Here is a 25,409-nt window from a genome sequence, read left to right on the forward strand (position 1 = left end):
CTCAGAATTTAATAACGTCATTAATAATTACTTATGAATCTTTTTTTGATTTACAAATTCATTATCACAATTTTTGAGTCAAGTTATCCTTTGAGACAAATAGTTACATTACATATCATCTCAAATTAATATTACGATGAAAAAATATTAATAACATTTTTCTTGTATATATATTTATATTTTATACTAATAAAAAGTAATTCAATGTACAAAATATTTTTGTGTTATTGAGTACATATCTTGAAAGGGTTACATCCCATGAGGGGTAGTTTATTCAATCTATTCTAGATTTAATGCAAATATTAATGATTGTTTTTATGACTTTAATGCATGATTTAATTTTATATTTATATTGATATACAAATATTTTCATAATTATAATTTATAAGATTCTGACACTTGGATTATTCTATTCTTTTTATTTTATTATTTTAGATGTGCTAGGTGTCAAACTTAAAAGTGAAAAGACTTACGTATTTGTTGCTTTCTTTGATTTGCAACTTAATTTCATGTTTGGACGTTATATAGATTCCAAACTTCCAAAAAAAATCATTAATTAATTATTGATATTGACTCATTTGTACACAAACCATTTCTTGCTATTATTATCCATTTATATAAGCTTGTGAATAGATAAGTTTTCTTAGTAGGTCTCGGATTTGAGTTCTGCTGATTTTTTTTTAAAAAAAATAGTAAATAATAATTTTTTGTTTTTTTTTTGTAGATGAGTTATATATGATGTGAATTTGAAATGGTCAAATTTAAATAAATGAGTTTTGAACTAGAGACAAAATCTTAACTAAAAATTCTGCTGACTTCATCATATATATTTGTTTCTAAAAAATTATATATATATAGGATGGAATAAACTTATACATATAAATAATACTCCTATATAATATAATCTAAATAAATTATTTTACCTAACAAGAATAAGACAATTATTATTATTTTATGGGTTGCCATTTTTAAAAAATAAGAAGGGTGTTTACTTGGAGCATTTTACACCACAAAACTTCCAAAATGGAGAACAAAAATAGGGAAAATCTTATTATTTTTTAAAGCTTGATAAAGCTCCATTCTTGATCATCTAACTTTCTTATTTCATTTTAGCAAAATTGAAAATGTTGGAAAACTTCCTAGCTTTGCGGGCTTCCCTAAAAAAAATTTGGAATTTATTTTGTCTTTCACGTAAGATCATATGAGTTCAATATTTTTTTGGAAATAATTTTTTTACTTTTACGAGGTAAGAAATGGTTTACGTACTTTCTATCAGCCTTCTCTAGACCCCACTTATGAGATCACATTAGGTATATTCTTGTTGTTTTTTGGAACCTCGGAAAATGTATCTGCTCTAGACAAACTCGGTATGCATGACGAGTTCAACTGAGAATGCATTGACAAGAAAAATCAATTAATCTCTAACCTTCTTTATGAATATCACTTGATGCACTAACTCAATTACGAGTTTAATTCAAATATGGAGATTATTGGAGAAATGATATGTGTGTTGTATGCAAGCTCTTTTAAATTAAAATGACTTTCTAACATTTCCTTTTATTGAAGACAACGTCTAGAATCAAATAAAGCATAATCATTTGAACAAATTATAATTGGTATTTGTATATAAATTTTAATTTATACATTTTCGGTGTAAATTATGTTTATATTTATTAGATTATTCAATTGATATTTACAACAACCTTTGTAATTAAAATATATGATTTTAAAATTTTAAAATAAAATATATAACCTGTTATAAAAGATGAAAATAATCTACATCAATAATATAGGTAGCAGAACATCTAATCAAAAATTAATTAGCTTGAAAGCTGCATATTACAATGCAAGTGTGGTGATCAATTTTGATACGTTTTCACATAAAATAGATATACAAATATTAAAATTTATTTTATTGTATGGTAGAAAAACAATAGATATAACTAGGCATGTTTGTGAATATTTTCAAATTTAGTAGATAGAAGAAGAAAAATTCTTGTTAATTTCAAATTAATGAGATCATTAGAGGGTGTAAAAGGGGAAAAAGATACTATATTGAGACACTATCAATAAAATTCAAGAATATTGTTAGTTTCATACTCTTCTACATGTATTTTTGAAATAAGAAGACTTCTGTGTTTTTTAGTTTTTCAATCTGGTGTTTGGTATTCATATTAGAGTCCAACTAATTTAGATTCACATTGGATAAGGTCTCATTCGGGAGAGGTAAGGCATCCTATTAATAATCTTTTCATACTCAGGGCTTGAACTTAAAACATGATCATCTGATTAAGGGAGGACCAGCCTCATCCAAGACACTACAAAGTTATTCAAGAAAACTTCTCCACGATCAAATCAATCATCATGACTTGACCAAGTAGTTAACCTAATCTTTCGACAACAATCTCTTTATCTCCGTGAAGAAGGAAGTTCGTGTACACTTTATATTTTTCAGACTCAACTTATGAAACTACACTAGACATGTTATTATTGTTGTTGTTGTTGACCCGGTCAAGTAACTGACCTGAGTCTGAGTCTTTCGGAAACACCCTCTTTATTTCTATAAAATATGAATAAAATTTATATATACTTCTATTTTTTCTAGATTGTACTTATTAAATTATACTTGATACGTTATTATAGTTGTTGTTAATTTGAACAAGTAGTTAGTAGGCCTAACACTTCTCTAAAAGGAATAAATGAAGCAATTTTTAGGTATAAATTAGTTCCTTCTACCTTACAAAACCTTGATAAGGTTCTTATCCACTTATTTTATTTTAAGAATTCAAAACGTCTCAATAATATGATTCGCCTAAAAATTGAACTAATAATCTCTAGCTATACATCACAATCTTGATATCACAATCATGGGCAAATTCGATCACTATCAAAAATTAATAATTGAAATTAGTTGTGAACTTTGTTGTTAATCTGTCGTTAGGTATGTAACTCGTAACTAATATGATATGTTGACAATTTATTGCTAGCTCGTTACTAAATAAAATTAATCATAAATTTTATTATTTAGCTATAATATTTGTCCACCACTAATATTTTGTACTATATTTGTTTAGTTATCCAAATTCAAGTGTATAAAATTTTATGTGAGAACTTACCAAAAGATATATATATATATATATATATATATATATATATGAACACACAAAAAAAATTAAAAGTACAATGAATTTAACGATAAAAACTTTAAAAGACAAATTCATCTTGAATTGCTAAAATATTTGTCTAAGAAAATTAAGGAGAATAAGTTAATTTCTAATTAAGCCAAAAATAGAAATTGTTCTATTAATTGACGTGAGGCACCCCCCAAAATAAGAGAATTACGTATTGATAGTAGCTAACAAGTGGTTACGGATTCAGTATTTCGATATTAGGTTTATTTGAACTTAATATTTTTTAAGTATGTATATATTAGTCAAATATAAACACGTAAAGATGAGCTTATGTTTGTTGATTTTTGAGTAGACGCAAGTGACACTTATTTTAGGATCAAATGGAGTACATGATCACACCCTTCTAAGTTCCATAATATGCAATTTTACTAAAATCAAGATTTTTTGATAATTTCATCAGCATTCAAGAAAAAATTTGCAATTAGACTAAAACAAAAGATAAGAATGGAGGGAGGTTCCAAAATTAATCTAAGCAACTAAGAAATAAAAGACAACTTCATAACATAGTCGTAATAGATTAATTTACTCTTCAATAAATAGGCATCTTTCCAGGATTCCAAATGTAATTTGACATATTCCTACATGGGTCCTCCATCTTAGTTATATTCACAATAGACACCCAGTTATCTAAATAACTAACAAATTCAAAAATCTCAATTTCCTAAAGGGAAAGAATAAATATATCCTCGAATTATATATTTGGGGTGCAAATTCAGTGATACGTTGGATGAGGCAGATGGGGAAGTGAAACTTGACACACAGATCATTCCTAAGAAAGAAAGTTTTAAGTATCTTGGGGCTGTAATCCAAGGAAGCGGTGACATTGACGACGATGATGTCACACATCGCATAGGGGCAGCTTGGATGAAATGGAGGCTTGCTTATGGAGTCTTGTGTGATAAGAAAGTTCCACCTAAACTTAAAGGTAAGTTCTACAGAGTGGTAGTTAGACTGGCCTTGTTGTATGGAGCGGAGTGTTGGCCAGTCAAGAACTCACATGTTCAAAAATTGCATGTTACGGAGATGAGGATGTTGAGATGGATGTGTGGGCACACTAGGAGCGATAAGATTAGGAATGAGGTTATCCGGGAGAAGGTGGGAGTGGCTCCTGTGGTGGACAAGCTGAGGGAAGCGAGACTGAGATGGTTTGGGCATGTGAAGAGGCGGAGCGCAGACGCTCCAGTGAGGAGGTGCGAGGGGCTGGTGGTAGAGGATACGCGGAGGGGTAGAGGTAGGCCTACGAAGTATTGGGGAGATGTGATTAGACAGGACTTGGCTCAGCTTCACATCACCGAGGACATGACTCTAGATAGGAAGGAGTGGAGGTCGCGTATTAAGGTTGAAGGTTAGTAGGGTTAGCGGGTTGTCTTTCCTTGTGAGGGTTTGGGTTGGTAGGGTTTGTAGTAGTCCTAGCCTGGCACTTGTAGTTCTTGTCTGTGATCCTATAGTCATATGTTGTTTACTGCGCTTCGCCTCTCACAGTACTTGCTTGATGTTATTGTCTCCGTTGTTGATTATGCCCCTTTTTCTCTTATTGGATGTTATGTTATATATAATGTTTCCTCTCCTCTTGCTTGGTTTGGATGTACTTGAGCCGAGGGTCCACCGGAAACAGCCTCTCTACCTCCACGAGGTAGTGGTAAGGTCTGCGTACACTCTACCCTCCCCAGACCCCACTTTGTGGGATTTCACTGGGTATGTTGTTGTTGTTGTTGTAATATCCTATGTTATACTTTAAAGTTGTATATATCTTTATCGTCAAACTTTTGGGTTGTGTATACCCTTAAAACTAACTGACGGCTTTATCTCAATAATTTATCAAATTTTATTTTAAAAATTTTACTCAAAATTAAAAAATCCACCCATCTTTCATAATTTACCCACCCATAACCCGAATTAAAATACCATAACATTTAAATCAAACGAAAGAAGAAAATGTTCCTCAATTGATCTTCATTTGTAGCCATTCCAAATTTCACTAAAACAAAAACACAATACCATGTGCTTTCATTGAAAAATAAGAGTCATTTCTATCTTTTTGTTCAAATTGATTTTTCGTTGTTGAAAGGGGTTGAAAATACTATCATCACTGACGGACAAAGCTCCAAAATTTAAAGTGAATTTGCAGTTGAATAAAAAATTTCGAATTCAAATTTATTTGTTGTTAAAAAGGGTTGAAAATATTTACTGCCATTGACTAATAAAGCTTCAAGTATTATATCAAATAATTAATATCATAGAAAAATATCGTCAAGGTACGAAATAATTTATGAACTAATTATCATAATTCATAACCATGTGGTCATCTTCAGGTTAATTTCTGATCTCTAAATTTACTATTTGTAAACTTAAAATCATAAAATTATTTTTATAATAATAATAATAATACTAAACTAATTTTATAGTAATATTAAAGTTGCAGAATTAGTTTTTGTATATATTTTAACAAATTAATTTCTCCTTTTTCATAACTTATATTTTAAATTTATGTTAGACGTGATCTCCACACCTAATTTCTTTCATCCCAATTTATTAACTGTAAAATAAATAATATTTAATTGAATAGATACATAAATAATATATCATATAATCATGTTGACCCTACTTAAGATAATGATTAAGTGCAATTGCACTTAAAGAAAAAAGATATATTATACAAAGATTTGGTTGTTAAACACATTGGGGTAGACATTATCGTTCCTACTTAAATTTTAATTCCCCCAGATACTTGTCATCTTTTCAATAACAACAAGTACTACGTAACAGTGTCCATCAAGGCTAGGACAGTATATGGATAGATAGAGAAAAATCACTTAGTATTTTTTTGTCTCTGATGAAATTTAAACTTGAAACCTCAACTAGTAAGTATTTTTTCATCCTTAATCAAAGGTTTCAAATCTCGAACCCTAGATATGCTATTGTCTTTGTTAGTGGATGTGTTATCCCCAACGTGAATGGTAGAACTTTTCGACGCGAACTTAAATTTAATTCAGAACCTAAATTATGTCTACCTTGAGATGTCCTAGAATTGTACAATCCCACCCAACCCTACCCTCCTTTAAATTCAATTATCGTCAGAATATTTTGATATATATTTTTTTCAAGAATGTAAAATTCATCGTAATCATTTTTTATATGTTAATGCATTTTTTTTTTGGAGTAAGCTACATATATAATTTATTTACCTGTACATTTTTTTTTTCAAATAGTAATTGAGTTAGTAGTGTTTTACTACTAAATAATAATCAATCTAATATATATTTAGAAATATATTATTATATATTTAAGTAACCTTAAATAAACCGAAAAGAATTGCTTTAAATTAATTTTATTTGATTTTCACCGTTGGAAAAATTGAATTAATTTCCTCTTTAAAATCGATCTAAATCAAATCATCAACATAAACAGAAACATAATAATAATAATAATAATAATAATAATAATAATAATAGTAATAGTATATAATAAGTAAAAGAAACGTAAATATGGTCCCACTACAATATTTGACAACTGTTGATTTACATAATTTGGTTGTACTTATCATAAAATATTTACTACAATATTTGACAACTGTTGATTTACATAATTTGGTTGTACTTATCATAAAATATTTCCCACTCTGAGCTGTCCAAAAAATAATATATATATATATATATATATATATATATATATATATATATATAAGCTTGCTTTATATTATTATATTATATGATATATATGTGAATTTTCAAACATATCTTTTGAGCAAAAATGGAAATTTCTGGAGCAGGTGGTTTGTTCTCAACTTATTCAATTTGTAGTAATGCTGCTGGAATTGCTGGTAACTTCTTCTTTCTAGTCTTTTGGGCAGATTTTTGGTTCGATTAATTTAGATTCGTGATATATAAAGTCCATCGCATGGAAAACGACTAAGCTTCTTGCAAGGGAGAACTCATGGTTTGTCTATAAAACTAGTTATATGTTTTTTAAGAATTGATATAATATTATCTGCTAGCACTCATGTTATAAGAAAGTGGTGCACTTGGTTGAAGGTTGAGTTTTTTACCTAGAGGATTTAGGGGTCAATTCCCACTTAATACTCGTCCCTGTTTAGATAAAAAAACTTACTATTATGTCAAAAGCTATAACTGATAGTAAAGACGCAACTTTATTTTTTAACTAAGTCCACCATGCAAGGGTCATGTTTAATTATGACTCCGACCCAGACCACCTCAGCCTCCTCATGGACCTTGCCATAGGCAAGATGTTGGTGTTACCCAACACTCCCTTAATAGGACTAATAGACCTGACCCGACCCGAGTCCTCTGGTTAAGGGTGAAGAATCCTGAATTCGCTCTAGCTCCCTACAAGAAATTTCTCCCTTTATAGGACTACTAGACCCGACCTACCCGAACTTTCTAATTAAGGGTGAAAACTTTCATCTATCCCACCACAATGTTTTGGCTTTGAAATTACTTGTACAATTTGTTTATGAATCATGCTAGTGACATAATATTTGGTTTTGACATATTGCAGGAAACCTATGTGCATTTGTTTTATTTGTATCACCAATGCAAGTATCCTAAATTTTACGAAAAATTGTATATTAATACGTCGATAACTGTGTGTCTGTGTGTGCGTGCGCGTTTAAATTGACGTTTTCGATCCCCTTTTTCAGACCAACATTCAGAAGGATCATCAGAAACAAGTCAACAGAACAATTTTCTGGGCTGCCTTATATATATGCCTTGTTGAATTGCTTAATATGTCTATGGTATGGAACACCAATTGTATCTCCTGGTATTATATTGGTTTTTACGGTTAATTCCGTCGGAGCGGTTTTTCAGTTGGCTTATATACTCATATTCATCGTATATGCAGAGAGAACGAAAAAGGTAAGGTCATTTACCTCTCGTTGAATTGTGTGATCATTTCACCTAAATAGTGCATTTTGCTTTCAAAGATGAGTTGATTTGATCACCCCACATACAAACGTTTAATACTGTACTGAACTATGTGACTATCTCATCGGAAAGCTTAATATGTTTTAGAGAATGGAACCTATTATTTACTTAATTATGTCTTCAACATCCTTTAATAAGAAATGATGCTAATACACTTACATGTTCAATGCAGTTGAAGATGTTGGGGCAGTTGTTTGGTGTTTTTGCTGCATTTGCTGCTGTGGTTTCTATCAGCATCTGTTTATTTCAACCTCCAAATCGACAAACTTTCGTTGGATATTTGTCTGTCATCTCTCTCATCTCCATGTTTGCTTCTCCGTTGTTCATTATTGTAAGTCGATCAACAAGAACGACGCGTGATTAAAGTATTTTTCATCGATGAGACTAACAGAGTAATTTTTACTTCTGCAGAATTTGGTGATCAGAACAAGAAGTGTTGAGTACATGCCATTCTATCTATCCCTTGCAACTTTTCTAATGAGCCTTTCCTTCTTTGCTTATGGAATGTTTAAGCAAGATCCATTTATCTATGTAAGTAACTGGATAACCTTTGTTCTTTCCCTTTCTAATAGAAGTACCCGAAAGATATGGAAGGGAGAGTCTTGGAGTAACAGTAAAGTTGTTTTCGTCTGATCTTATATGTCACGGGTTGCTTACATCTAGGTAGACAATCTACATTACACCCTTGTGTATAGAATTTAATATTTTGATCTCTATGAATCAGGTTCCAAATGGGATAGGAGGAGTTCTTGGGATCATACAACTAGTCTTGTACTGGAGATACAGCAGACCTAATGAGGAGCCAACAAGACCTCTCTTGGAGTCCAATGCATGAAAAGATTAAGGCCGAGCGGAAAATACCGACTCGTATTCAGTGTTTACACCAAACTAAATATTGTTTATATACGAGACATGTCTTGTATCATAGATTTGGTATAAACACCAAGTTTGGCTTATCCTTTTCACATCGAAAAGCCGTCCAAAAATTGTTTTTTCTGTTGTCATTCTTTTGGTTGGTATAATGTACCATTTGTGATTTGTTATGTGCTTGGTATCACTTTCAGCTCCATCAACAATATTCAAAGAGAATTGTACTGCAGAGGAATAATAGGGAGCCTGGGGAAGTAATGCAGAACACGCGAATTGTAGAGGCATGGATTCAAACCAAACAATTTTCCGCGATTAGAAAGTGCAAACACCAATACACGAGTTACTCAAACCAGAAACTTATCAAATGAGAAACTAAACCAGTGCCTACCAACTTTCCAGTACGAATTGTGTTTCTTGCAATCCCACATTGCATCAAGAACTATACTGTGTAACGATTCTTGGCATTTCTGTCGAGCCTCTTTGCATCGTCCTGCAAAAGAAGATGATTCCTTGTGAGTCTTGCTAATTGAAGAGACACTGAATTCAAGGCGTACGATAACCAAGATTTCATACATGAAATATGAAGCCAACCGAATCGCTGTAATCTAGAAACTGCTTCCATTGCTTACCGATGCTAACCTGTAAAGAGAAGTTTCAGGTGGTAAGTATAGTTGCAAAGATATAAAAACAAAAAGCTAACAATAAGCACCAACATAAAAGTAATCCACCGGTAAACAGCTGAAAGGATTCAATATCATCAATGAAGCACAGAAAGGAACGCCGACCACTATATACTTCTAGCAGAATGAAATATACTGGAGAAAAAGAAACGAAGAGAAGGGGGCAAAAGAAAAGGGAATTTTTATGAAGCATAAAACAAATGACGAGACAAAACAATATTACACTTCGCAAGGATATCTAAATGTTTCAATCATATGAACATGAAATAATAATAATACTTAACCCTTGGTACCACCAAGGGGATTCCTCCGCCCTTAACCATGATTCTTGGGTTTGAGCCCTACGGAGAAATTTCCCATAAGGAGCGCTTCCTATTTTAATAGGCCGGCATAAAACCAAATGAATTAACCTTGGAATAAAAATAGTCTACGGATCGTGGACTGATACCAGAATCTCCCAACATTAAATACTTAGTAATGGCATATCAAGCAGGAATGTAGCAAGCTATTTGACAACAATATCATTGTTACCCAGAAAATAACATCAGAATCGTATCCTTTTCATATGTAAGTTTTTATTTAAGCTTCACATACCTGAGTTGCCAACCAAGCAATAATCATAGTTTAGATTATGCAATTATATGATTGAGTACTAAAGATAACAATGCCAGTTCTACAACACGTCTGAGACGTATTGGGAGGAGCTGAAAACAATAACCTATGTCTATTACTAATGTCGGTTAATAAGCCTTCTTTCATGTATGGCACACCTCCCTACTTCAACGCTTAGCCTTTCTATTAAACATACAGATGAGTTTATCATAAAGTGCTCCATACATATTAACACTACCCCATAATTAAGTTAGCATAATATATTGCAATCAAAAAAATTCAACATATTATTGCAGACAAATTAACACTTCCCTTCATCCACAAGAATATTTATTTTTAGCTTCCGGCTGTAATGTTTTCTCATGATAGTAATTCACTACCAAAAGCTATAAAGTTAGACAAATGCACAGTGTATCAACGATTGAGATATCCTCTTACCTAGAATGTAAATAAAAGTAGTAAACCATGCTATATATCTGATGACTTCCCTTCTTAACTTCCAATATCCTCAATGGTACAATGTAGTTCATAGCATATATCATATATTATTATAAGTGGGAAGATTTTAAGTTCAAAGTTGAATTACGAAAATGCCCTTCACTTATTTTTTAATTAAAATCATTTAAAATAAAATCAATAATTACAATTAAAATAGAAAAAATACATGGTTAGATGTTACAACTTATCATTTTCTACTTCTTCATGACTTTAATTGTTAATTATTATTATATTAGATAATTGTTCCGTCAAATAAACCCAAAGCCGCTAATGTTTTCAGTTTAACAAAACTCAACAGCAGAGTTCTTTGTGTACTAAAATACACCTCCTTTCTTCCTGTTCTTTCTCCAATTCTCATCCCTTACAACAAGTCTTCAATTCATCATTTACAAATGATGTATATGTGAGTACTTATACTGAAAAGTTGGAATTTACTCACGATCCATGACTACTTTCTTTCAATAAATATAGTACGTACTCTTTATTAAATAACTCATGTATGATGTGCTCTTATTTTCTCTCCTTTTCAGGGTATACACACTATAATTTTCAATTGGTATTTTGTTGACATAGCTATTGTGTGCAAGGTATCATCTCTTGCGTTACAAGTTTTCAATTTACCTCTCTTTTTGCCAATTTGAAGGTAAAATTAAGATTGTGAAGAGAAACACGAGTTCTGCAACATGACTGTGAAGTTTTAAAGACTGATTTGTTCAAATAGCATGAATATTGGATGAAAGGTTGAAGTCATCACAACTTATGAACCAAGACGTGCATACTTTGGCATGATTTTAAAAATTCGATCGAATGATGGCCAGAAGAAATGAATATGCATTAATTCCTTTACAAAAACAAAATCAATATAACGAATTTTTGATCATTCATCAAGATTTTTTATGACTATTAATTGATTTCCTAATTCACTTTGCTTTCAATTGTAAATTGATTTCCTACGTGAAAGGTTAGAGTTATCTCTCCTTCAGAAAACAATCCGGTACCGAGAAGTGAGAACCATTGGCAAGCAGGAAAAAAGGGGTAATTTAAAGTCCAAATTTAGTTGTAATTTTACTTTGCTTTTCAGTTTGGTCATTCTTGAATTTTCTCTTCTTAAAAAAGTGATATGACAATTTTCTATGTTCTAAAAAATTATTTATCTTTTTTTTCATTCTAAAATTAATTGAAATGTGAAGTAAATTTTTTTTTCTTTTTTGAATAAGGATTAACATTCTATTCTTAACAAGGATAAAAAAAAAATCATTTTCTTGAATAAGAATTTAATAATTTTATTTAATTTTTTGAACTTTAATCATCGAACTTGAGGAAACATGCCTACATATTTGATTAAGGTGAGAATTAGGTTTGCATAGTTCCTCTAGATTTAATAGTATTTTTTTATCTAATTACCTATTCAATTGATATCTTAATATTCATAAATTGCATGCTTTTTATAATCATAACCTCCAAATGTTTAATTTGAAACTTTAAGATATCTTTTGGTATTTCTGCGCTTTCGTCTATATAAATTCATATATTTTTTGTTTTATGAGACCCCCAAGATTATCCTTTGTCATTATATTATCAAAGTAGTGAAGCACTTATATTATTTTGTAATATTTGATTCATTCTTTAGTTTGACTCAATGAAGAAGACTCTACAATTTTGATTGGTTATGGAAGGCGTCGACAAAAATTTCAAAAAATTATGTATTAATTTTGTATTTCGTTTTCCTCTATATTGTTATGACTAAAGTTTAAGAAAGGATGTGTATGTTGCATATTTTTCCTTCTCTATTCATTTTCTGTGTTTTCTCTATATATTAGACTTCTTTAATATAATTTTCTTGATTTTTTTATTTTCGTAAGTCTGGGTTTTTTTGGGGCCCTGTTAGCCATTTGTGACATAATTGAAAATTTGCTAACTACTAACCAAAGTTCAAAATTTATAAATGTTGTTTTTGTCACCCTTTTAAAAATTTATTGGTAATTGTTATTTTATTACTAATAATATATTTTCATATATACTTAATCGTTGTAATGGATCTATAAAAACTTGCATGGGTCACACGTGCAATGCACGTACTCAGAAACTAGTCTTGAATAAACATCAGCACTACAGTATGTACACAATGAAAAATGTCTGTCCGCTTGATCCACGAAAATGACAAACGTGGCCGTTGAAACCAAAAATAAAAAGCAAATTACCTGAGCTGTTTCATTTGCAGCATTCTTGGTCCACAAAGCTATTTTTTCTCCCTTAGCCCGGACATTAACAACTGCTCCACAAATTTCATCTCCGTGATCGAATTGATGTCCAATCATTGCCAGCAGCTACAATAATCCCATATAAGAAAACAAGAGTTGAAATTATATCAAAGGGGAAATAACATTACTAGAGTGACCTATCATTAAGAGCTGGATGGAAATAGCTTCGGCATACCGTATATAGCCAGCTGGTATCAGATTTACCCTTCGAAAAACTCATTTTCCACGTCCCTCCATTGGCACATACAGGATCTTCCCACTTTGGCTCAATTTTATGCTTAAAACAATGAAAGTCTGCTCCCATAACCAACTTGCTTGGGTGATGGATATTATTGTAAGCACTGTTTGTAGAATAAGCAACATGGTTCAAGATTTCATCATGAGCCAAAAGGATAATAGCATTTAAAAGACCTAATCCATGATGTGGAATATCAAACAGGTATGTCATCGTTCAAGTTGTACGATAACTCAAGTGCCTTGAGTAATTAGACCAATAAAGAACTCACCAAACAAGGTGCATGCATCCATGGCAGACATCAAATTCACACCATTACCACCTACGTTACTCAAATCATAGGACTTAATAAAAAAGTCTATGTGTGAGATTGAAAATACTGGCCTGCAGCTAAGTTTAGTCTCATCAATCTACAGGGGAGATGAGCATATTTTAGCCTAATTAAGAAATAGAAACACATCTGTCTTTATTTTTAAAAGTGAATAGTCAGCTCAGTACATTAAGACAAATGCACATAGAGGTATCACAGCTATGAAGTACAGGACCTGCTCTTATATGTAAATTAAAGAAAAAGAAGTAGTTGTACTTGAAAATAGTAACTATATTATCTTGCTTAGGAGAGCAAACTAAGACCAACGCATTATCAACTACCTTATTAGCTCAAAATATCCTTAGTTGTAAATATGAGCATTTGACAAACATGCAAGAGGTTCTTAAATTTGAAGCAATATAAACTATCCGACGACATAACCCAATTAAAGACATTCCTACACAAGATTGTGCAAGGAAGAGAAATATGACTTTTCAACAAGGTTAACTTTTTCTTTCCTAGAACTTCACCGGTCATTCTTTACCCCATCCTCCAAAATGTCTCAACTTCCATTAATTTTGCACTTCCTCTCCTTTACACCAAGATTAATTTATCTATCCTTGTCCTCCCAACACCAAAGAGCATATATCTATTCATTGAATCCGATCCATGAACTAAAATTAAAATTGGCAAATAACTGGGAGATCAAAATTCAGGTTTTTTAGAAAGTGCTAACTGAAAAAGGACAAAGCAATGTGCAATTACTAATACAGCCTGCATAAAGTAAAGCTCAAACCGATTCAGCATTCCATAGTAAGACTGCGTATCGTGCATTAACTAAACAAATGCAAAATGTACAAGAAGAAAATCTAACAATTATGAGATAAAAATCAATCAAGATACCATTTTTACCTCAATATCACCTATATGAAGGCAGATAATCAGAACACATTCAAAACCCTAACTCAACAAAGTCCTACATCACCCCACAAAATTCTCGAGACTACAAAATAAAACCCCATAATTCACAACCAACAACAAAAACAAGCTAAAATCAACGAAATATCAACTTAACTTGTTCTGCTTACTTAAAAGCTAACTCATTTCTGAATTTCTCAGCTCCTTAGTAATAATCTAACTTTTTATTTTCCGATTTGAGCTTACGAAAATCGTACCCAAAGAATCTTAGTAGCTCAATTGATTAACTACCTAAATTCTAAACTTTCACCTTGTTAACGACGGTTTAACCTTATAATTCTCTCCCCCATTTTCCCTTCCTCAATCCCCAATTTATTTTTTTAAAAAAATCCGGGGAATCTCAGTAGCTCAATTAATTGACTATCTAAACTTTCAGGAGGATTCGATTCCACAGCTTGCGATCCACTCCCCTGTTTCCTCTTACACTACACTATCACCAATTTGAAAGAAAAAAAAATTACCCCCAAAAATCTTCAACAGTGGAGAAAGTGTAGACATTTCGAAGTGAGCTTCCCCAAGCAGTTTGTCGAGATTTAGCAATAGGGCTATCAAACCAAAAAGTCCATGAATGCTCCAATGGATGCTTCACTGTGATTTCTTTCCCTAAATACGACGCCGTATCATTTGATTCTTCAACAATTTCACCTTCTTCAAGTTCATCGTCTACCTCTCCTCCTCCTGCATCGGCGGCCTTCAACTTGTCAGCTGCATCAAACGACGTCGTTCTCTCCATTTCAGCTGCTGCCATTTTTGCTGCTCTGTGGACTGTGGAGTACTTTTTTTTTTTTACTTTACTAGGAAAAATGGTATTTCTATGGACCTTTTGGACCATAGTGTAATACTTAAATTGTGGAAGTACTAATGTAGTAAATACCTAACTTAGGTAGCATTGTTCGTATTTCGAAAATCAAATAATCATGCATGTTCAAAGTATGTAAGTTTTATTTTTCAAAAATTAACAATTAAACTAACGATATACCAACAATGTCACATGAACAGTTATATTAATTTGTTTGTTTGTCATAACGTAATTACAAATTTTTAGTTTTCATGTTTGATTATGTAGGGCTAATCATATAGTTTGAACTTCTTTTATTTTAAGTGAAAAAAGGTAATTTATAAATATATATATATATATATATATATATATATATATATATATATATATATATATTTCTTTTCAAATGAATATTTAAATGAAATTTCATGTGTTACAAATATTTTAGTTATTTATGACAGTGACATTCGGATCAATTTTCACACATCTCAACTAATTCTAAAGGATATCTACCACCTCCCATTAGAAACATGTATCATATAACTCTGTTCACCGAGGCTAGGACAGATGAGAGATGAGAAGAGAATAATGCAAACATTTCAATATTACAAAATTTTAGGATAGTAATTAACCAAAAAAAATACAAAAAAAGCTTCTATCAAACTTAAGTTGCTCTTGTTTGAAGTGCAACCAAAGAAGCATAAACCCCTTGAGTTTTATTCATGAGCACATCATGTGTTCCTTTCTCAGCAACAACACCATTCTTAACTACTGCAATAACATCTGCATTTTTAATCGTGGTCAGTCGATGTGCGACTACCACGGTTGTTCTGTTCACCATGACGCGATCCAATGCTTCTTGAACGATACGTTCAGACTCTGTATCAAGCGCGCTAGTTGCCTCATCGAGCAAAAGTATCTTTGGATCCTTCAGTATGGCCCTCGCGATCGCGATCCTTTGCTTTTGTCCACCAGATAGTTGAACCCCTCTTTCACCAACTGTTGTTTTGTAACCATTAGGCAATGAAGATATGAAGTTATGTGCATTTGATGCCTTTGCTACTGAAATAATCTCCTCCTCTGTTACTTCTCCTTGTCTACCATAAGCAATATTTGAACTAATTGTTTCATTGAATAGTATTGGTTCTTGACCTACCAATCCCATTTGTTGTCTCAACCATCTTAGATTCAACTTCCTGAGTTCGACTCCATCAAGATATATGTAACCTTGATCAGGATCATAAAATCGTTCGATAAGGCTTATCACTGTTGACTTCCCTGAACCACTTTCTCCGACAAGGGCAACTGTCTGCAAGAAATTATAGCATTCTTGTCGAGTTTATGTTCTATGCACCGGAGGTGTAATAAATCTCTATGATAAGCATTAATTGGTAAGAAAGTCCAGTGGCAAAACCAAAAATTTTATCAAGGGTGTTCAAGATTTAATATGATTGTATAGAAAATAGTTTTGATCTATATATACAGTATAATTTTCTCTATACAAAGTATAGAATCTTCCGGTGAAGGATGTTCAACTGATCACACTTCGGTCTATGTAGCTCCGGTGCCACTGGGTAACATGCTCACTAAGGATGGGGATTAAACTACTAGTTAGAGTGAAAATTCACCGACATAATGTAAAATCAATGTGTATATATGTCGAGGTATGTGTAAGCGGGCTTGTGGGAGGTAGTAGGTAACCCGGAGTTAGTCGTCGAGATGCGTACAAGCGGGCTTGGACACCACGGTTATAAAAAAGAAAAGAATTGAAATAGGATAAATACCTTTCCTGAAGGAATGCTCAAGCTCAAATCTCTGAAGATTTGCATGTCTGGTCTTGTGGGGTACTTAAAGCTAATATGCTGGAGTTCGATATTGTCTTCGATAACGTCTAACATGATTCCGTCGCTGCTACTTGAATCAATTCTCGGTTTGCTGTCGAGTATCTCGAATATTGATGCAGCAGCTCCTTTACTCTTACTCAGATCAGAGGGAAGGTTGCCAAGAGCGCTAAGCCCAATCGATGCCATCGATAGAGCAAAAAAGACCTGCAAAATTAAGTTGTTTAAATAGCTTATGAGTTGATCTTCTATACACAAACAACGTAAAAGAATAATCGTTCATAAATAGTGAGATATATTAGTAACCTGGAAAATAAGACAGGTTACAACAGTTTTGAATATACTGCTTATGTAAAAATTACTTATACAACTAGTGTTATGTATGTTAAAGCCAAAAAGTTACAGATATGTACCTTAAAAACTTCAGAAAATTTTGCTTTGTCATGCTTTACGAGAATGGCTCCGAGGTAGAATGTCAATGCGTAAAGGGAGAACAGCACGAAACTACTGAAGCCTAAACCAACTCCACCAACAAGTCCATTTTTCGCTCCTCGTTTCAAAGGAGCTTCCAATTTCCTTTGATACATTTCCATCACTTTCTCTTCGGCACAAAATGATGCGACAGTTCTTATGCTCCCAATAGCATCATTGGCAACTTGACTTGCTTCTTCATTCGCTACCTGCCAAATAGCACAACACATTCGGATTCACTGATCAAATGTGCTTGTTAAAATTTAACTTTTAAACACAATCAGGTCACCTAAAGATAGCTACTGATAACTATATATAACAAGTGAAACTAGTTATCTAATAAGGCTGACAACTTGGTACATCGGGAAACAGAACTAGCACTGTAATTCCTTGTCACCTGGATAGTATGTGAGTGAGCCCTGCCCTATGGATCCCCTTTGTTCAATGGGCGAGCGGTCATACCTTGTCCGTCCTCTTAGTTTCATAAGTCTAAATGAGGAAGTCAATTTTCCTGGAAGAGCAGAGGGGACCGTCTTTCTACCCGCTGAAGTTGGCACTACTGAACCCCAGATTATGAACTTATTGATTCAAAGCTAAGAAAAAGTACTTAAGGGGTACGCCTTCCGATTCTCATGTCTTAAGCATGAGAGATTTGTTCTAATTATTACACTAATAGCGCAAAACTTGTTTACGCTTTTAGTGTATACAAAGTGTAATTGAGAAAAAGGTAAGTTTATTAAGGAATATATTACCTTGGCTTCAGCATTTGACTCCTGCAAAAGTTTGATTTGTATGATTCCTTGCAAGGCTATAAGAGGCATTATCGCCAGCATTATAAGTGCGAGAATCCAATTAGCGATAAGAGCTATCACCATACCAGTTGCAACAGTGGAAATGTTTTGGACTATCGTTGCTAATGCATCTCCCACCAAATTCCGGATAGTCGAAGCATCACTAGATAGTCTTGCACCTATAGCACCACTGTATTCAATAAAATTCAGAGTCAAGAAATTTGGCAAGTTAAGAAAAAAATTAAGACATTTACGGACTAGGGAAATTTACCATGAGTTTGCAGGGTCGTCTAACCAACTGATCTCTTGGTATACCAACTTAGCAAACGTCATGGAACGTATCCGTTGGATCAGTTTTGCACCAGCAATTCCAAATGCATAATTTTGCAAAGGGGCAACAATCATGATAACAACTCCAATAACCACAAACATCAGGGCCCAAAATCGAGAATCCTTTCAAAGCTCATGATGTGATTCATAAAAGATTTTGATAGCCGTTGATATCAGAAGACCGAATACAGGGTAAACCGCACCATTAATGGAAGCAGCTACGGTTCCCACAAGCATTATGGGTACCTCAGGCTTATTTAGATATGCAAGTGACATTAACTTTCGAGTGGACACATTTCTGTTACTATCAACAATATACTCACTGCTTTCAGCTCCATCATCCCTTCGGATACTCTCATGGAAATCAACAGCGGCAGTAACTCCCAAGTCATACGCAAGGGAAAATCTACTGCTCGCTCCTTTGCTCGCAGATTTCCTACTAGAAATAGAGAATCTCCGGCTCCTACCAGAAGGGTTTTTCGAACAACTCAAACGTTTTTGTGCATTTGAGTCCTCAATTTCTTTTCCCTTGGTGTTTTCGACATGTTTATTCTTTTGCTGCATTTGGACAAGTTGAGAATATGCTCCATCAGGATCTTTGATCAACTCATCATGGGTTCCTGAAAGTCATATTAAAGGGTAGTTATATCAAGATGTGATGAAGTAAGCCAAACTACATAAGACCTGCTTTAATCCGGCCTTTCTCGGTATCCTGCGTAAAGCAGCAAAGGCGGAGCCATGATTTTTAGTTTATGGATTCTGAACCACAATTATTTTTACTTACTGCGTTCTGAAAAGATTATTTGTACATTTTTTAACACAAATACAGAGTTTGAAGCCGACCAAAGTTACTGGATGCTACCTGACCAGTAACTTCTACACTTGCTCCCCCTGCATAGTGGGAGCACTTATTTCATAAAGGAAACTATTCTGGGAGAAGTTCGGAACCATTCTATTTGGATATAACACTTGTCATCCGGAAACCAAACCGAGAGCATTTAAAGTAGTACCTATATTCATTAGTCTGACAATAGTTTTAGAACGAAGAGAGTAATACATGTAATACCTTGTTCAACCAATTTCCCAAGATTCACTACTGCAATGAGATCAGCATTTCTAATGGTTGTCAGGCGATGGGCAACAACCACAGTCATCCGGTTTATCATGATATTACTTAGAGCATCTTGTACAATGCGTTCTGATTCCACATCCAATGCACTAGTCGCTTCGTCAAGTAGAAGAATTCTTGGATCTTTCAAAATGGCCCTCGCAATGGCGATTCTTTGCTTTTGTCCACCAGATATCTGAGTACCGTGCCCATCAACCATTGTGTCCAGACCCTGCAAATATGTACTCACAATGTTAGTTTAGAACCTAAGAAACAAAAATGGTGTTCAAGTTTTGATAAATACTAAAAAATGTTGCTTCAACCTTCGGAAGCTTGTCGATGAATTTAGCTGCGTTAGCGAGCTTGATTGCATTCCGGATCTCCTCCTCACTGGCATTTTCTTTCCCATACATTATATTTTCCCGAATAGTAGTTGCAAATAGCACGGGCTCTTGACTTACTAGCCCCATTTGCTGTCTCAACCACTTGAGTTGAAATTTCTTAATATCAACTCCGTCTGTAAGTATTTCACCAGCTTCGGGGTCATAGAATCTCTCTAGCAGACTAATAACAGTTGATTTTCCGCTTCCACTTTGCCCAACTAAGGCTGCTGTTTTACCACTCGGAATATATAACGAGAATCCGGAAAATATTTGCACGTCTGGTCTTGCTGGATACTTAAAGTACACATCTTTAAGCTCAATTTCCCCTTTAATATCTTCCAATTGAATCCCACTAGGATCATATGGATCGATTTTCGGTGTACGTTTAATAGTCTCATATATCTTGTATGCTGCAGCTTTCCCCGCTGAAAATGCACTCAAACTCGGAGATGCTTGGCCTAGTGAGCTGAAACATAGAAAGGTTCATTGTAATACAATGACTAATAAATATAAGTACTCCATCCGTTTCAATTCAAGTGTCTTAGTTTGACTGGGCACGGAGTTTAAGAACACAAGGGAGACTTTTGTGTTGTGGTCTTAAGCTAAAGATGTGTGTAATGTATCAAAGTGACCTTCGAATCTTCTGGTCTTAACACAAACCATGTAAAATGTTGGATTAGAGAGTTACCAAATATAGAAAGATTCATCCTTTCTTCAACATACTGTTAAGGAAATTAAAGTATGACACTTGAATTGAAAGGGATGGATTATATCACATGAACATAAGCCGATTATTTTATTCTTACCTTCCACCTAGCATAGCCGAGAAAATTACAGTAACGATGTCACCACCGCTGTAATTTTTATCTATGATCAATTTGGCTCCATACCATATGGCAAGTCCATAACTAAATAAGCTAACCATTAGTGTCGTGCCAAGTCCGATTCCCGAAGCCAGCGCTTGGTTGACAGTAGGTTTATAAGCATTTTCCAGCTTACTGTTATAATCTATAATTGACAAATTCTCTCCTGTAAAGAAACAACCTAGGGAAAGGAAGAATATACTTAAATAAAAGATTATTCTGCAAGTGAGAGACCAAAGTACAATTCACCAAAATATATTTTGCATAAAATTTACTAAAAGAAGGAAATTTACCGTTCGAATTCCTCCCACTGTTTGTTCAACTATCTTTCCTGCATCTGCATAAGCAGCTTGTCCGCTCCCTGAAATTTGGACAAGACCAACGCTGCACAAACATAGCTAATGGCGATTGCGGGAATGGTTGCGAGTAAAACCAGCGTGAGGTGCCACTCTTTGATAAATGCAACTACAAATCCTCCAATGAAAGTTGACATGTGCATGATAAAATTCCCAACCTAACACATTCAAGCTATAAGAAACAACATCTCAAATCTAGATGGTTGTTGTATCAATCAATTTATGGCGAAATATGGATGGGGACGATCTATATAACTAACTTCAACTAAGTCAAAATTAAGGTGTCATTGTTGATATGGTTTGTGTTTATTGAATACAGTGGTGCTATAGGTGCAAGACTATCTAGTGCCATATAAAACGGGACAGAAGGAGTATGAGACGAATGTAGTACTACTACAATTATAATTAGAAGGGAGTTAGAACTAACCTTCTCACCCATGGCTTCTTGAAGTAGAATAGTATCACCCGACATTCTTTCGATAACCTCCCCTGTTGCTGATTGAGTATCGAAAAATTCGATATCTTGTCTTAAGATTGTTTTCAAGTATAAGCATTTTATTCGAGTTGCTTGCCTTTCTCCAGTAATTACCCAACATGATACCTCTGAAATGATTAAATGGACAATCAAGAGTTAAACATAAAACATGTCATGTATACTAATTGACTTCAGGTCCCAAAGCGGATGCAGAGTATCAGTATCAGATTCAGATTCATCTGAACCCAGTACTTTCAATGCAAATCATAAATTTATATGTGAAAATCCATACAAACTACAACAAATAGTAGATATGAACATATAACTTTAAAAATGTAATGGGGTCTATGCCAAAAAAGAAAAACTTAAAGATTGAACACATAAAGCTTAAATTCTTGAGCCGTCTCAGCTTCAATAGGACGGAAAAAAACTCAAATAGTACTTAAAGCGATATTGCTCAAACACTTCAAAAAATATCATCGAGTGCATGTCAAATCCTCCAAAAGTCATGCATTTTTTAAGGAATCAATGCATAAAATAGTTACTCTTTTAGGACTTTCATCATACAATTTGTGGATATTATCCTTTATCTATTTGTGCAACCTTACCGACAAAATATTAGACTATCATCTAACATTTATAATAACTTACAAAATTTTAGATCGTAGCGTAATATAAACTTACGCAATACTGAAGCCATGCCTGAACCAATGCCCAAGTAGACGAATTTGAGGGATATCTGCATGCATATTAAGTAGATAATTTAATTTAATTCATTTTCTCAAAATTTAAGATAAGTAATTCAATTTTATAGTAGAAATAAAAAAATTATTCAATAATTCTAAAATAATTTCAATCCTTTTTTTGAATTGATATTATCATCCAAAAATACAAGATTTTTTATGAAAAGTCCGTCAAATTTTTTTGATGGAATTTCCATTAAAAATTTGCATTTTAGTAGTAGTAGTTTTGTATGCCCTCCAACCTTAGCTAAAAGTTTTGAGTTCGAATATGGAAGAATTTCCTTTATAAACTGTAATTTCATGTTCTTTAGCAGTAGAAATCCTCTGCTCTTGACCATCAACTAGAGGTCTCGGGTCATAAATTAATGTTTTTTTAGTAGGAATAGTCGCCCCTCCATCCTTCACTACAAGTCTCGAATGTATAAACTCTAAGGAGCTCTAGCTAACACCACGTGAATCCCTAATAGCTAGCAACTATATATTGCACGGACTCTCCAACTATGATGTTAGATTTGTGTCATATTCTTCAAAAATACTTTGCTTTTTAAGGTTCCGACACGCACCTATGTTAGACATTTTTGAAGAGTCTAAACAACATAAGCCTAACAATCCTATGTACATATGAAGTAGGGAAGTTGAATTACACCCAAAAAAAAAAAAAATTAAAAAAAATAATAGCTAGTAACTATATTGCTCGAACTCTTCAAATATTAGGTCATACTGCATGTCGAACCCTCCAACAATGCACCACCATCTTTAGAGGACCCCACATGTACTTGTCAATATTTTTGAAAAGTCCTCCAAGCAACATAGGAAAGATGAATTATACCCAAAAAAAAAATAGTACGTAGCTAGCAACTATATTGCTCAGACTCTTCAAATATGAAGTCAAACTCGTGTCGAACCCTCCAAAGATGTACAACCATCTTTAGAGAACCCCACACACACTGCACATGTCAACATTTTTGAAAAGTCAGAAGATGAACTATACCCCAGAAACTTTATCACGAATGTTGGATTGATTAGAAGTTCCATAAGAATCAACAAGGTCACCAAAAATAAGTGACATTAATGGCTTTGAAACCCCAGAAGCAATAGCACCTAATATTCCCAACAACATTAAAATTATATCATTTCTATCTGCAAATGAAAAAAGCTTATAAAATGGAATTTTCTCATCTCCTCCTCTTGCCATTTTTATTTTTTTTCTTGATGAAATGAAATGGATAGAAGAAAGTTATATAAATGTTTAGGGAAAATAAGTGTTGTTCTGGAGATAAAAAGGAAAATAAATAATTTATTATTCTTACATGTCAAATTAAGCACCTAGCTAGTAGCTAGTATGGTCAATATGGATTAATTTTTTTCAAATAAAATATTCGTATAGGGGCCTGATTAATCTGAATTCACACCGTATAAGGTTCATTTAAAGGAAAATCGCCTCCTAATAGGATTTTTTCATATTCGGAACTCGAATTTGAGATTTTTTATTAAGAGGAGAAGGATCTTATACATTCCACCATAACCCTTGTTGGTATGATTGATAGAATTTTTTTTATCTAGTGTTCGATATTTATGTTGGGCCTCGATTAATTTAAATTCGCCACATATAAAACCCATTATCATAAAATATATATTAGATTATTACTTTTTCACGAGTTTCACATCTTAATTATCATATGCTCCATTTCTCTACCTAAATTATCTATCTATCTATCTATCTATCTATCTATCTATATATATATATATATATATATATATATATATATATATTTATGTATTAAAATACACGTAATCGAGTAGATGGTGATAGTCCAAATAGAAAGGAGAATAACTGACATAGTATTAGCTTCGAGTTACATAGATGGTGATAATTTAGATATAAAAAATTTAAAAAATAACTGATAGTTAAATATTTGAAACTCACAAAATAATAACTCGGATATGTTTTTTACCATTAACTCTTATTATTAAGTGTAAAATGTAATTCAAGGTATGTTATAACACATTGTCTACTTTATTTACATTAATTAAAAACACAATTTGTAACTTTAGCTCCTTCTAGAAATGTTATTGATTTCAAGTAATTAAAGCTTTTGTGGGCTATTCTTCTAAAACTATCTTCAATATTAAAGGGTGGATATACTTAATTTACGATACTAATTCGTGTACATAACTTATATATATATATATATATATAAGTTATGTACACGAATTAGTATCGTAAATTAAGTCTTATAACATGATAATTAGTTAGTATTTTTATCAAGTTATCGATTCATATATTTTGGTTATTCAAAATTAAATGTAATTAATTAATTAATTAATGACTTGATCATGTAAATTTTTTTAAAATTGTCAGTACAAAAAATTAAATCCATTTGAATTTTGTACTTCTTGTTAAACAAAAAAAATAATAGTAATGTGTTTTTGTCTAGTTTAATGGTTAGCAATTCTTTGGACCACTAGCTATAAATCTTTGTTGAATCTAGTGTGTGCGTGTGTGTAATATTTTTATTTTATTTTAGAAGAGTGAATATTATTATATAGGTAACAAATTTTACCAAACCTATTGATGGCTATATTATAGGTTTGGGACTTATATAGTAGGATGAATTTACTACTCTTTACTTTTTATTTATTTTTATATAGTCATTAAATTTTCCTTTAAAAGTTTGGTTTATTTATGTTA

At 32.8% G+C, this 25,409-nt stretch overlaps 3 protein-coding genes across 3 annotated transcripts; 1 reads left to right on the forward strand and 2 right to left on the reverse strand.

Annotated features, from left to right (window-relative positions):
* Nucleotides 1–6,895: 6,895 nt before the first annotated feature.
* On the forward strand, nt 6,896–8,969 carry LOC125826010 (bidirectional sugar transporter SWEET2-like). The gene is made up of 6 exons (XM_049505303.1): nt 6,896–7,011; nt 7,707–7,743; nt 7,849–8,065; nt 8,307–8,465; nt 8,546–8,665; nt 8,859–8,969. The coding sequence occupies exons 1-6, from the start codon at nt 6,942–6,944 to the stop codon at nt 8,967–8,969; spliced, it is 714 nt and encodes a 237-aa protein (XP_049361260.1). The 5' UTR covers nt 6,896–6,941.
* A 319-nt stretch (nt 8,970–9,288) lies between these two features.
* LOC125826004 (eukaryotic translation initiation factor 4E allele A) lies at nt 9,289–15,356 on the reverse strand. The gene is made up of 5 exons (XM_049505297.1): nt 15,040–15,356; nt 13,231–13,396; nt 12,996–13,121; nt 9,578–9,643; nt 9,289–9,494 (listed from the first exon to the last, which is right to left on the reverse strand). The coding sequence occupies exons 1-5, from the start codon at nt 15,324–15,326 to the stop codon at nt 9,444–9,446; spliced, it is 696 nt and encodes a 231-aa protein (XP_049361254.1). The 5' UTR covers nt 15,327–15,356; the 3' UTR covers nt 9,289–9,443.
* Nucleotides 15,357–15,991: 635 nt separating this feature from the next.
* LOC125826009 (ABC transporter B family member 9-like) lies at nt 15,992–23,914 on the reverse strand. Its single transcript, XM_049505302.1, is given in 13 exon segments — nt 15,992–16,665; nt 17,141–17,404; nt 17,611–17,877; nt 18,421–18,649; nt 18,731–19,409; nt 19,856–20,129; nt 20,221–20,746; nt 21,087–21,321; nt 21,433–21,510; nt 21,513–21,657; nt 21,927–22,102; nt 22,659–22,713; nt 23,709–23,914. Coding segments are annotated over 13 exon segments (3,777 nt in total). The 5' UTR covers nt 23,913–23,914; the 3' UTR covers nt 15,992–16,020.
* Between the last annotated feature and the right edge of the window lie 1,495 nt (nt 23,915–25,409).

The sequence above is a fragment of the Solanum verrucosum genome, unplaced genomic scaffold, assembly GCF_900185275.1.
Source record: "Solanum verrucosum unplaced genomic scaffold, falcon-dt-bn FXZP01000161.1, whole genome shotgun sequence".
Classification (NCBI taxonomy): Eukaryota; Viridiplantae; Streptophyta; class Magnoliopsida; order Solanales; family Solanaceae; genus Solanum; species Solanum verrucosum.